The sequence below is a fragment of the Phocoena sinus genome, chromosome 20 (genome assembly GCF_008692025.1).
Source record: "Phocoena sinus isolate mPhoSin1 chromosome 20, mPhoSin1.pri, whole genome shotgun sequence".
Lineage (NCBI taxonomy): Eukaryota > Metazoa > Chordata > Mammalia > Artiodactyla > Phocoenidae > Phocoena > Phocoena sinus.
The window spans coordinates 30,783,767-30,798,704 of record NC_045782.1 but is presented as its reverse complement, the minus strand read 5'-3'; the positions used below and the strand labels follow the sequence as shown (position 1 = coordinate 30,798,704).

At 40.3% G+C, this 14,938-nt stretch overlaps 1 protein-coding gene across 7 annotated transcripts in view; it reads left to right on the top strand.

The window, feature by feature from the left end:
- The window catches only part of BCAS3 (BCAS3 microtubule associated cell migration factor), a 578,866-nt gene that overhangs the window by 364,897 nt on the left and 199,031 nt on the right, over positions 1 to 14,938 (top strand). Inside the window, exon 24 of one of the 7 annotated variants that reach the window (XM_032616306.1) lies at positions 8,728 to 8,844. The exons of the other annotated variants lie outside the window; for them this stretch is intronic. Coding sequence (XP_032472197.1) covers positions 8,728 to 8,759 — 32 coding nt within the window. The 3' untranslated portion in view covers positions 8,760 to 8,844. Of the gene's footprint in view, positions 1 to 8,727; positions 8,845 to 14,938 lie in introns of those variants that run through there. 7 annotated transcript variants of the gene reach the window in all.

The following is a 14,938-nucleotide window of genomic DNA, read 5'->3' as shown; positions in this document are numbered from 1 at the left end:
GTGGCCTCTCCCGTTGCGGAGCACAGGCTCCGGACGCGCAGGCTCAGCGGCCATGGCTCACGGGCCCAGCCGCTCCGCGGCATGTGGGATCTTCCCGGACCGGGGCACGAACCCGTGGTCCCTGCATCGGCAGGCAGACTCCCAACCACTGCGCCACCAGGGAAGCCCTAATATTACATTCTTCAACCAAGGCTCCTTACATTTGTGTATGTGACATCAGATTTTTTAAGGATCGACAGTTATAAACAGGTTGAAGCACCTTTGTTTTAGATTATGAGCTTATTGAAAATTCCCATTAAACAATTATACTGAAATACTTAAGTTCTTAAAAGAAGTTTGTTGAGGGTTGTGATTTACAAAAATGGAATATTTTTACCCCCATTTCTTCCTTCACTTCCTCCTTTCCACCTTATACATAACCTCCTCTCTTTATTGGTATTTATCACATGTAAGATTCTCTTGCTTAATTCTTAAAAGTAAGCTACCATTTATTATTTATTATTCTTGGCTAAGCACTCTACACGTATTATTTCATTTAATCTTCTCAACAATTCTATGAGGGAATTATTATTCCAAATTTACAGATGAGGAGACAGGGAACTTGCCCAAGGATACAAAGTTAGTAATTGGCAGAGCCAAATTTAAAACCAGGTCTGTATGACTGAAGCTGATGTCTTCACCACTGTACTTCCTTGACCACTGTAGAGTGTCTTCCTTGGTGCCAGATGATGTGACCCCAGTTTTGGTAATGGAGGAACACTGGTCCAAAATGTCTGTTTGCATAGAGGAGTCATAGACTTTTAAGAATGGAAGGGTATATGGAGGTCATCAGCCCTCATGTCAAACAAAAGTCCTGTGTATCTGAGACATGCTAGGTTTATCTAGATTCATGTAGGGAAATCCCTGGCGGTCCAGTGGTTAGGACTCCGTGCTTCCATTGAAGGGGGCAGGGATTCAATCCCCGGTCAGGGGACTAAGATCCCGCATGCCACATGGCTAAAACAAAAAACAAACTAGATTCAGGTAGTGCCCTGGGTAGTTAGTACTAGTAACAACGACCTATGGGGAAGGGGAGAAGTTTATCATCAGAAAAAAATGATTTTTGGGTGGACGTGAAGGCCGAAAGAGGCCGTCACTGTGGAATAGTGTACTTGAAGGGTCTCTGCTTTTTCATGTACTGTGTCTGATTTGATGACATCTGGAATTTGCCTCAAAATAATACAGGAGGAGAGAGGTGGATGTGGATGGGGCAGGATTGACCATGGCTTGATGGTTGTTGGGTTGTGTGAAGGATGCTTGGGTTTTATTATATTTTTCTATTTTGGTGTATGTTCAAAATCCTTCATAATAAAGTGTTTTAGAAATTTAATTTGAAAGCCCTGTTTTCATGATTTTGTAGTGGTTAGATTATGTATATGTTTTCTTATCCAAAAGTCTCTTGGATGTTTTAGTCGAGAGAAGCATTTTTTCCTCGCGTTTATTCCCTCTTAGAATCTCCTTCCTCTCTTTTTTCTGAATATTTGTTAAAGAAAGGACTCAACTTTTCCAGTGCTGAAGCTAACTGTCAGCTGCCTATATGGCTGCAGTGTTGGGATAATTCATCTAATTTCTCTTATGAGTAACTTCTCTTTGACATTATTTTTGAACTCAAAGACTTGCTTGCATTGTTCTTGTTAGTAAAAAAAAAAAATCGCTAGGATGTACTTAGTAATTGGAGTCAGCTGCACTTAAGACTGTTCAGCCAGACTGTTATTTTAGCCTTCACTAGTAAGGTTTTTAACACCAGTTTGACCTTACTTTGAAACATTCTCAAAATACCATACTTTAATATCGATTTATATACTTTCCTACTAAGGCAGGGCAGGGTCCCTGGGGAAAAAAATAATGAAACTCTTACTTCCCACAAATACAAGAATCAAGGTAGATTTTTCTGGTTTTGTTTTTTAAAGAAAAATAGGGAAAGACTTTGGGTAAAGGTTTCCTTTGGTTAGGGCATGATGTTTGCAAAAATGCATTCTGAGTATACAAGCGACAGAAATATAGGATACCTACAGATTAGGTGGGCTGATTCCCTTGGCGTGTGAAGATGGGAGACCAAATGCTCAATTTGTAGCGCCAAGCAGATGCTCAAAGAATTTGTTTCTGAATGCTAAATATTATACTAAATTTCCCAGACTTCACGCCAGTTATACTTTAGGCAAATAAAGTACAAATTTTATAAAATTTGCTGAAAATAACTTCGACGTTTCTGTTCATTCCAGAGGAGGACAGTGTTCTGATTCCTTCCTTCTCCTTGCTTTTTGCCATGGTCCCTCTTTTCTTGACCCGGGGTAAACTCCCGTCTGGTAGCATGTCAGAGGCAGAATAAATTTAGGAGTGTAGATATTCTTTTTTAACGTAGATGGAGAGGGTTATAGTATTCTCAGGACTTCAATGCTTTCTCTGAGGACACAACTATCAGCAGATCCATATAAGGTAGCCGGACTGCTTCCCATCTCCTCCGAGCCTTCTGCGCTCATGTCTAGATACCGTGATAGATCCAGTGCCTGTGAAGACCTGGAACATTTCAGACAATAACTCAGACTTGTTTTCTTATGCTATATATAGGAATTGAGCAAGTGTTTTATAATGAAATATCCCTCCAGGCACTCTGCATCTCCTGGTGATGCAAAACACCCAGACACCCAGTAAACAGTCCTTTTTAAGTTTAAAATTCTTTCTTTTGGCTGCTTTATTTCTGTTACCTTTCTGAAATATTTGGCCCAATAGCTTTCATAAAATAATAAAATCTGTGAGAGATTAAAATTTTCTGATGGTTGATCCTCAGTAGCTAAAAAGTCGATTCTGTAACAATACAGCATTTCTCTGCATGGTCTTGAGCTTCCGTTCTTGGACTTTTACATTTGCTTTTATTAACGCTTTATTTTCTTGACTTCAAGTCAACAATTGGAATGGTTTTTGAGTGGCGGAGGAAGCTAAAGGTTAAAGATAATTTCTTAGTAAGTTGATTTACATCAAAGAATTACATCATCTAGATGAATGGAAATAATGATACTGGTGAGATTTCCAGGCCAGGATCATTCCAGCATTTGGAGTACGTTCTCGGTGGCTCTAAACTTGTTTGGCTTACCCCCTAAGGTTTAAAACAGAAAAAATATAAAAGTGTTTAAATTTTTCTTTCTCTTTCCTTATCAGAAATATTCATTTAGACCATAACAACTGTTAGAACAAGATAACAACTCCAGGCCAGCTGTCAAATGTTTACCATTATCAGAACTCTCCCTGGAGGGAGATGCAACTTTGGCTCGCCTCACCGGCAGTAATTTAATTTTTCCTTCATTCTGACTCGGAAATGGCAGCATTTTTCAAAGCTTCCTCCCACTGATGGCTGAAATTTTCCTTGTGAAATGATTTCCACCAGTCTTGAATCTTTCTTGTTTCTGCCGTCTTCACCTTTGCTGATGGTTCTGCAACTCATCACCAGCTATGCAAACTGACAGTTCACATCCTGGGGCAGCAGCGGGGTCTGGCCTGCAGAAAGGAGCAGCCTGACCAAATTTACGCTCACAAGATCTCTTAATTCACAAAAGCATTTGCTCTAGTTCCTGTTCTCTGCTGCAGGGGCTTCGGAGAGGGAGTGGGGGTGGGGGCAGGACCGTTGGGAGAATGTTCTGAAGAAAAGAGAGGCTCTCTTCACACTCTACTGAGTACACAGACTTTGGAGATGAAAAACAGACGGAGAGAGGCATTTCCAACCATCTTGCTGATCTGCGCGGGAGTTCATTGAACTGTACAGCATAGCACCAGAGCCTCGTGTCATTTAACGTTCCTTCTTAAAATCGTTCTTAAATGTTCAGCAAAAATATCCCTCCCCCTTTGACTCAAGTTGACAAAGAATATAAAAATTAAAAAGGAAGAAAAGGCGAACTATCGCCGTGAGAATGACCAGAAATCACTTGGCTCTCTGGAGAGTTCTGCTGAATAGGGAAGTCCTCTTAACGAGAGTGGACAGAGGAAGTTTTAGGTTTGATCTGAACTTCATGTTCATGACAGATTTCATTTTTTTTCTTCCTTCACCAATTTCAACCCAGGCCACTTGTTTGCAGAAACGGCCAAACCTTCCCTGGCTGCTGCTAAGATGCTCCTGAAATTTGAGGTTGCCTTTTATCTTCTTCTTGGTAGAGACATATTTTTGTCTTTTTCCCTGCAGCCCCTCAGCTCTTCTACAGAGGACTCATCCCTCTCTGCACAGTCTACCCCAGACAGGCAGCTGGTGCGTTACTGTTTGTAGCACAAGATCACTTATGTACTTGTGAACCAGTTTGGGTCGGTCTGAAAATTGCTTTTGAACACAGATTGTTTATAATGACTGACCTCATAGGCCTATTTCTACCCACTCCCTCCCCAGCTGTCTGAGACAACCTAATCAAAATGGTAGGTTGTTTGCCTGGCTTTGAGTGTGGGACTGTAATTAAAGTAAAAATGAGAGAATCCTGCCGCTAGAGAGGCAGATTTGAATTCTAGGCTTCGCTCTTCCACTATGTTCTTCAATTTTTTTCCTTGTAATCCTCATGATCCCAGTGAAAGGGTGATAACACCATCAAGTCCCTAATTTGGATCCCGCTAATTCAAAATGTACGCTGATGCGGAATTGAACTATCTGGAAGTAAATTTTGTTATACAAATTGGTATCTTAAATATTAGTTTACTGAAGAAACGAAAACTTTTCAAACACTTCTGCTGATACAGTTAGCTGTGTACAGCATTCCTAATTACAGGTGTTTCTTTTATCAACGTAGATCTAACAGACTTCTACCTCTCAGCAAGTATTCTTCTGAAGTAGCACTCACCTGTTTCCTTGTTTGAGACTAGCGGTTTCCTGAGTTGCCTGAATTAGAGGTATTTTTATGTTCTCAACAATGCTTTGGGAATACACACTTGAGCTTACAAGTTGGTTAGGGATGCAAATACCAATACAAAATCGTATGTGCTAAATTCCAGAAGAAGCTTGATAAAAAGTAAGTGCTATAGGAGCTTTAGATCGTAGAGATATTTGGAAGGTCTGAAGACAGCACATATACATATATATGCTGTTTTCAAAAAACTTTCCAAATATATATATAAAAACAAAATACATGGACGTTTTAAAAAATTATTTCCAGAACTTGATGTATTATTCTGAGCCACATAAAATGTTTAGCTGATACCTGTGAAACCTCTCTCCATTTTGGAGTCAACGGATTTTATTTGTTGTAGTAGTTCTTTTATTGAGTACTTACTATGTACCAAACACTGTGCGCCAAACACAGTTCCAAACTCTGTTTTAAGCTATCCATGGAGGGTTCAAAAACTCAGATGCTCCGATGGCCAGGTTTAAGCTGGGGAACTATATATAGCAAATTACCTGCATTTAAGGTTCTGTCGCTACTCCGTTCCATGTTGCTGTTGCCAGACCTTCCATTTAGTCAAGAGAGACAGGAAATTCACATTTTTATGGATATTTCCTGATTTTTAAACCGGTACAGGCCAAATAAAAGTTTGTGACTTTTGCATTATATACTCAACCCCCTTGTATCCTCACGACATCCCTACAAGATAGGGATAGTTATGTGTATTTGGCCACTTTCAGTATAGCCAATAAGTAGCAAAAGTAGAGCTTTACCCCCAGGCCTATCTCCAAAAACTACGGTGTTACTGGGCTCTCTCCTTTCTCCCCTAGATTTGTGGGGATGGAGCTGGAGATAGTTTTGGCAGAAAAGTGCTGTTTGGTTAAAGCCAGGCCCTTAACAAAATTATCACATCTCGTAGTACTGTACCGTAGAGGGTCATCTTCCAGAGAACAGTTATGTATGGCTTGAGGGGAGTCAATTATAACAAGAAGGTATTGGTGACTATAAATATCAAACAAAAGCTCTGTTGCCTTTGCTGCAGATTTATTATTTCAACCTCATTGTACTTCTAGAAGAGCTACACAAATACTCTAAACCGTTTGTAGAGTTCTTCATTTCACAGAGTGGCAAAAATGTTAGTGGCAATTTTACAAGGCCTGACCTTGACAGAGACAGAGGAGAAATCTGTAGTTCTCAGGATCTACTAAATATTCAATCACTTTTGTTAAAATTCTAATATGAACTTTGTGGCCTGAAGGAGTTAACACACCTTCCCAAACCTGCCTTCAGCTGGTAAGGTCAGGCCCATGATTATTATTATATACAGCTGTAAAAAGCCGGTTACATAGCATAAATTGCATTGAAACACTTAGGCCACAAGATTACTCAAGAAGAATTGTATTGCTTGTTCAGTCATATATTTTGATCTTTATTGCTAGTAGTTTATTCTCCTGAGAGTTGGGGATTAGCCTTGCTTTTAATGTAAAACGTGTATCTATGAGGGTAAAAATATAAAATGAAAATAGATTTTTAATGGCAACTTTGGTCCTTAGCATTAATTTTACATGCCTTTTTCATTCTGAACTTATAAACAGTTTGGAGAAACATATGAGAGATTTGTGAACAGGGGCAAGAGAGGGTCAAATGTATCAAATCCTTGGATTCCAGCAAATGTAGGATTTGTGGACAAGCAGAGAAGCACACATGTGTTGGGAATGTAAATTAAAATAAAACCTCGCTTTGTGGAGACTTTGAGAAGCGAGCACACCACTTTATGGCGCATGTCTGAGGCGTTCGTCTCCTTAATTAACCAAATATTAAAATAAACATTCATTTTATCAGTCTGCATTTTTTCCTCTCTGGATGAAAGTGTTTCAGGAAAAATCATAAAAGAATCTATGGTAGCTCAGAGAGGTTAAACTCAACAGTTGTTTTCTTTGAAGTCCCTGGCCATGAGGTTAATTGCCAAAACTGCTTGTGGAAAAGGTGGTAACAATTTAACAAGACTGTACAACTGCAGAGACTTAGATGAATATCAGGTGTTTGCAGAAGTTTTTTTCCTCACAGGAAAGGGGGTGGGGAGGAGAGGAACAGAATGAGAAACAGGGGAAGAGGGAGGCCTGAATAAAGTCCCAGCTAAACAGCCAATAATTCTTTGTTTGCTTAGCCAATCATCCTGTAATTGGCCGGGAGGTTAATAGGAGTCTATTGATTGGTCAGGAGGAGTGCTTACTGTGGCTATTTTTACTGTATGCTTCCAGACAGAAGGCTGCAATTACTGGAGCTCTCAGACCCACTTTTTAGGGCCATGGTCGCTCTGATTTTTGAAACCCGATCAAGTTGCTCTTGGCAGTTTATGTTTTAAGTGTTGCCTTCTGGGTCTTTGCTGTTTATGGGTCAGTGTGCTACTTCTCATCATTTATTGTGGTCATTTGAATAGGTAAGCTTATTTATGACTTATTGAAGGAGGAATACATTAAAAATAATCACCACCACCCGCGTGGACTGAAAAGTGGGAACCATTGGACAAGCTGTGTGATAGAGCCCTACCTGCTCTAGAAATAGAAATTCTGCTCCTGGCGTAGAGTTCCCCATGGATCACGAGATAAAATAATGCAGTCCTCTCTTTTATCTGCCTTCCACAGACAGGTTTCTCAACTCTCCCCGTTCCTTTGCCTTCCTTGATTACACTTGGATTTGCTCTTGTAGACCTTTTAATAATTGGATTTGGTGGCTGCTGTTTTAGAGTTCAGGAAACTGAGGCCATGTTTAAAAATGACTTGCACCATCCAGACTGCTTCTGGAGCTTGTGCCATGGCCCATCCTGACCTGGTCCTGACCCGAGCATTACTAATAAGGTACTTAACCTCATCATTTCATTTCTCGCTTGCTAAACTTGACTATAAATCCTTCCGTTACTCAAGATCTTGGTTTTCCACCCTTGCTCAAACCTTCTTTTGTAGTTCAGAGTTTCCTGGGAGCCCGGTTGAAGGGGCGTAGATCTCTACTGATGATAAGGTCCTGAGCCACAGATTTCTGGGGAGCCACATCTAGACGACCAGATTTCACCTGCACTGCCAGCTTGTCACTTCAGGCCATGATGACCACAGCTACTGCTGCTGCTACTACTGCCTCCTGTTTCTCCTGCTTCTTTAATTTTGCTACTGCTATTAAAAAAATACAAAACACGTTAAGGACTTCTGCAGATCCTCTCATTGCTTCTAAAGATCTCCATCATTCAGCATCCACGTTTTGAATGACTGCCCCATTTCGGGGGCTCTTGCAAGTACTGTGGATACAGTGGCGATGACAGTAGACCACAGCTTTCCGAGCTGATCATGCTACCCCGAGTGTGGCGAACGTTGCTAAAACCCAGCGAACTTCCTGTAAGAAGTGTGGCAAGCACCAACCCCACTATGTGACCCAGTACAAGAAGGGCAAGGATCCTCTGTCCACAGAGAGCAGCATTATGACAAGAAGCAGAGGCTATAGTAGGCAGACTAGGTTATCCTTTCCTTGAACTGGAAGGACATAAGAGAATCAAGTGATCCATTTCTAAACTTCATGTTTCATTTTATTATGAAGAGTGTAAAATCTTGAGGTTACCTTAAAAAAAAAAAAAAACCAAAACTATCCCAGTACTGCAGATTCCTGGTCATTTTCCTTTTGGAGAGAAAGGTGCCCTTGAGTTTGGTGGGTACACCTCCCTCTACAAAGCGGTGAAAGATAGGATTGCCCCACATGGCAGAGGAACTACCAACAGCCTCACAGAGATTTTTTTCTATATGTGAACCACTTATTATTGAACTTTCTTATTTATGCTGTCTTGACATTGCAGGAGATAATGCCTTTCCTTGGTCCTTCTTTTAAAAATTTTCTTCCTGGACATCCCTGGTGGTGCAGTGGTTAAGAATCCACCTGCCAATGCAGGGGACACGGGTTCGAGCCCTGGTCCAGGAAGATCCCACATGCCGTGGAGCAACTAAGCCCGTGCGCCACAACTACTGAGCCTGCACTCTAGAGCCCGCGAGCCACAGCTACTGAGCCTGCGTGCTTCAACTACTGAAGCCCGCACACCTAGAGCCCGTGCTCCGCAGCAAGAGAAGCCACCGCAGTGAGGAGCCCGCACACCACAACAAAGAGTAGCTCCCGCTCGCCGCAACTAGAGAAAGCCCACGCGCAGCAACTAAGACCCAATGCAGCCAAAAATAAAATTATTAATTAATTAATTAAAAACCAATATACAGTTATAAAAAAAAATTTTTTTCTTCCATCATCTTACTCTAACAGTTTTTCTCCTAATCCTCCTGAGTTCAGTAGAGCTCGGAAGAACCTTGATAGTTTTCTCGTCTGTCCATTGTCCATAGAACTTTCTTTGTCTTCTTGTTGCTTCTGCAAATAAGAGTGGCCCTTTCCTGCCATGCCCTCCACCTCATTACCTCACTTTAGAAGTCTCTTCTGATTATGATTCCGTCTTTTGTGAGTCTTTTCAACTATTCTGACTAACTTGTTGTTATCATCGTGTTATGAGGTAGGAGTGTTAATCTGACCTCTCAGTGTGGCAGTTAGTTGTATAACTTCTAATAATTGGATTTGGTGGCTGATATTTTAGAGTTAAGGCAACTGAGGCCATGTTCAAGGAAAGCGTAAAGGTTAGTGGCCAAATACCCCATAGGGTAGTCTGCCACCAGTTCCACTAGACTTTAAGAATATCACTCCTGCCTTTCACCCTGGTTCACATCTAGGCAAAATTACCTTTTCTCTTGGTTTTCTATTGGTTACGGTTTTTACTATGACTATCGTAAGGAAAGAGATGACTCAATGTGCTTAAAAGATCTGACCTCACCAACCCCCCCATTGTAATGTGACAGCTCCTATTTACTTAATTTGGAATTCACAAGAGAAGGTAGCTTGGTACTTTTAGACAGACCACGTGTTCTTTAGCCTTTGCTTTTTTCATTAGCCCCAAATCTCAGAGTCCCAGGGAAAGGTCCCTGAAATGCATTCTTTCCACCTTTGTATGCCTTTAGAATCCTTGTATTAGCTTGTTGTTTTCTGATTTTTTTGCTAAACTTCACTATTTAACTTCATTATCAACTTTAGTATCAGAACGCAACGGCATTTATAAGATTCTTTAGTAACATGGTGATATCTGAACTCCTATCTTCCCATTTGTGGGTAGAATCTGCTAGTGTTTTCCAAAGGAATTAACAAACAACCGCCACCAACAACAAACATTTCAGAACAGTCCATGTTCTGCAACTAGCCAGTTTAAAGATCTCATCGTTTAAGTATCCCTTTACTGGTGATAAAGGAATTATGAGAAAGGAGAATAAACAGACAGCAATCCATTTTAAAGAAAGGAAGCAAGGGCTGAGTAAGTAAGCTTGGTGTTCATCCCCTGGGACTGCTTGGTTCTCTTGAAGGATTTTTCCTGTAGATATATGTCACACTGCCTTCCTTCAGTTTTGTTTTGTTTTGAGCCAGTTATGTCCTTTGCTGGATAAGCATGTATAAAAAGGGAAGGGAGGGAGGGTGGAAGGAAGAAAGGGAGGGAGGGAGGGAGGAAGGAAGGAAGGAAGGAAGAAAAGAGATGGAGGGAGGGAGGAAGGATGGAGGGAAGGAAGGAAGGAAGCAAGAAAAGAGATGGAGGGAGGGAGGGAGGGAGGAAGGATGGAGGGAAGGAACGAAGGAAGGAAAGGGAGGAAGGACAGACAGAAGAGAGGGAGGAAGGAAGGAAGGAACGAAGGAAGGAAGGAACGAAGGAAAAAGAAAACCCATGTAATAAAGCAGAGATTTTGAACTGCGTGTTGGAGCAAATGCAATATTTGGAGATAAAACTATTTATAAAACTTTGGGCGCTGACTCAGCCATGACACATTCACCTTTTTGGGAAAACTCAGGGAGATTTTTTTGGCAAAACTCCGTAACTTTGTTTTCCTAGTTCCGGGACAAAACTACCACCACAGACTTTCACGTTCTTGAGAACTAAAACATGACTTTATCAGTTAATCACCAGATTATTCATTATTTAATGTGTTTAATGTAAAAAGGAATAAAATCTATTGTGAATGAAGTTACTGTCACTAAATATAGTTTTGTTTTTAAAATGTAAACTTGAAGTGTTCTTTTGATTGAATGCAACTGTTTTTTGTGGGGGGTTTTTTTGGCTTGCAAAAGACAAAAGAAATCATTTCAGAAATGTGTTCCTGTCGGCACTTTTCCTTGAAATTGTCTTTTGAATATGGGAAAGTGACCAATGCACAATACAGAGAATTTGTAATGAGACATTTCAGGCATCATGGAAGGTTCTTGCATAGCTCCCTCATGTGAGATGACCTCAACAAACTCATTTTGCTGTACAATGAAAAAAAAAGGCGTGAGAGGCTTACATGTGATAAAAATGTTTCTCCGGGGGGCTTCCCAGGTGGCACAGTGGTGTGAGAGTCCGCCTGCCGATGCAGGGGACACAGGTTCGTGCCACGGTCCAGGAAGATCCCACATGCCGCGGAGCGGCTGAGCCCGTGAGCCATGGCCGCTGAGCTTGCGCATCCGGAGCCTGTGCTCCACAACGGGAGAGGCCACAACAGTGAGAGGCCCGCGTACCGCAAAAAAAAAAAAAAGTTTCTCCATCCTAGAGCATAGATTAAAGAAACTTTAACAGGGAGTAAAAATTTAATAAACATCGTTCGATATGAATTTCTGTGAACGTTATCAGAGACAAGTAGTAGTGGGCCAACTAAATTGGTATCTTTATAGGAAAGCTTGAATTGGGGCAATAAACATGTCCTGAGGCTTTGGTGGCATCATCAAGTATGTGTGCTTTATTCTTCGTGATTTATTGCTTTATCAACAGAAGTGAGCATTTGTGTTCAGAAATGGATAATTCACACTTAAATCTTGTTTTTCTGTGTTTAATCCAACTTAAATTACAGGTTGAGTGGTGGCAAAAAAAAAAAAACCCTCCAGAAAAAGTGTATTATTTTACTTGAATCTTAACTTAAATTTGTCACCCAATGCTGAGGTTTTACATCTGTCTAGGGGCAAACACTGCTGGTATTTGTCAATAAGCAAAAGAAAAATACTGACTTTCAGATAACAGGCATTTGGTGAACTGGCGACAGTCATGCAAGCGAGAATGCTCAAATGACTTCAGCTCTTTCTAGCTTCATTATGTCAGGCTGGCAGATCACATATGGCATTATGGAAATCAGCAAATGAAAACCATATTGATCACCATTGAGAACAAATGTAAAAAAGGTGGTCTCGAGGAGGAGCCCAAGAGAAGAATGCTTTCCTGGTCAACCTGATAGGCCCTTGTTAAGGCCTTTTAATCATTTATTAACGTAACCCTCCTTCTTCCCTTTCCACTCAGATTACCTCAGCCACAGAGCATCCTGCTCCATTTATCTTTTAATGTTTCCTTTATTTAATTTATTTTTAAGCTCTAAGTTATACTCTTATTTCAGAATTGAGTTTTACTTTTCATGGGATTGTTTTAAGTGACTTAAATGACTTTTCCCAACAAGCTCACCAGGCATTCAAAGGAAGAAAAGCATTTGCTGAGATTCACCTATCAGCAAATAATTTACTTGGTATGCACCACAACCAAAAGCAGAGAGACAGAGAGAGACAGTCAGCCAGACACGTTTGAAAAAAAAAAAGGAGAGAGAGCGCGAGCAAAATCAGAGTTGATCCTAAACCTAATTCTCTGGTTAAGGTTTGGGTCAATGTTTCCGTTTTCAAGTTTTTGGTTTTTGGGTTTTTTCACAGTTTGGAATTTAGCTTGGTACAGTTCCTTCAGGTCTAAAACTGAAATCTCAGTCCCCTTTCCTTTCTTTCTTCTCTCTGTGTGACTAAAGTAGGAAACTGGAGTTGTCTTTCATCTTGCTACTTTGGAAGGAAAATGGGAGTAATACTGGGTCCGCGTAAATAAAAGAGAAATGGGAATCTGGGGTTTGTGGAGGATTCTGTTTGCCTTGAGTTTCCTCACTGGAAACGCATCTTGGGTTTGCAGGTTTGCTGCTTTCCTAAATCACATTCAAACCTAGGTTTGACCGGGTTTGCTTCTCTCCCTGCCTCTTCCGTCCCTCTCTCTCTCATCCCCTCCAACCCCTGCCTCCCCTGACATTTTTTATGTGCAGGTTCATCGTTTAGTAAGAAATTTCAAAGGTGTTTTTTCATATGGAACTGTGTCCTTTTGTAGTTGATGAGTAACCTGTGGACGTGATCCTTTGGAATACTAATTGGCATATGACAATAATTGTTTCTACCCCACTTTGGGGCATAAATCAGTCCTAAGAAAGACTGACACACAAAAGAAATGTGGAATATAGATATAATTTAATGCCCTGAAACTGATGCATACAAACCAACTCTACGATGGACTCTTTCAAGAGTTATTTAGGAAATTGACAAAACTGAATATTTTCTAATTTTTTCCTTCTGAAACCACCTTTATAAAAAAAAAAAACAACCAAGAAACTCTTCAGCATTAAACAATTGAGGTTTCACTTTCCTATAAGTTTAACATTGAATTCTGAGATAGATATTCATTTTAAAAAATGTGTTTAATCTCTACGTGCTGTGGGTGATCAAATCATTGAACTTTCTTTTCGTCCTGGACTCCTTGTCTGTGGCCGTTTGGGCATGATTCTTTTTATCTTTGCTTTCCTATGTTTCCTTTGCCTGCCCGGGCATTTTGAGGGAATATCTCTGATTGATTTGGATATCAAAAGATGTGCCATGTGTAGATCTAATTTATCTAAATAGAACCAAGAACTTTATTTTATTTTGGTTCTCCCCTGGGACTCCAAAGATATATTCAATAATGGATTTGAAAAATCCATGTATAAAATCTATTTTATGGTTTTATCTTCTTGCATACTCATTGATTCCTAAGTGCTTTTCCTTATAGACTCACATTACTGTCCCACGTTCCTCTCTGGGCTCTACATCAAACAGTGTAGGAATTACAGCAGGAGTGATATCTGGGGAAGAGCTACTCCCCTTGTTTGTTGCAGAAGAGCAGAACATTAAACAGTGAGTGGACTGTGCAGAAATGCTCTCCCTCTCCGGCTCTTTTATTTTTCTCTCTGCCTTCCTCTCTTCCTCTTTTTTTTCCACTCTTCCCTCTCCTTCTCTTCTTCTCTTTCTCTCTCTCCCCATTCCCAATGGGAGTGTTGTTTATAGAGCATTATAATTTATAACTGAAGAGAGTGGATTTAATTTCAGTGGAGAGGCTCGCCAGCAGGGCGCCAGCCTGCAATCATATGAATCAGCAAGCTGCAAACTCTATTGAATGGAAAGTATTATCGCTGGCCACAAACGGACACTGTTTCTCCTAAACAACTCCCTTGGTGCAGGAAGACCTTGTCTTCATTCATCTATTTTACATATCTACTTCTGTTTTAATTTTGCCATTTCCTAAAAGTGTTTTCTCTTTGGATTGCAACTTTTCTCTAACTACCTTATTTCCTGACTCAACATTGGAAACTGCTATTGTATATTTCTAGCTGATTCGATATTTCTTCTTATCTCCATCCTTACCATGTATGGCTTTAGTTTTCCCTTCGCTTCTCCTTCCTGTGTACAAGTCTTTTTTTTTCTTTTTAATGGGAGCTGTTAAACGTGCAAACAAGACTATGAAGAACCATTAGCATTAATATTGTAAAATGCTAGTCAGTTTCAATCACCTGCAATTTATTTAATCATGGATATTTTGCTTATAGTCAGATATTTTTTTCTACATTCACAGAAAGCTTTATTTTCTTGTCCTTCAAACTTCTGGGAGATGATTTCTTATTTGTTACGTGACCCATCAAATCTCTTGTAACGTTAGTACCTGCACCTTTATGCCAAGTTTTTGAAGCGTTTCAGTCATTTTTTTAGAAAGCGTGCTAGAATATGTACATGACTTTTTGTGGTTGGTATTTGTTTTAATCCAACATCGACTGCTTTCATGTAATTAAGCTAAATCTCTGAGTCATTTTGAAAAATCAGATTAGACCGACAAGGCTGGTAACTTTTTCAAAAGTATTTTACTGAAT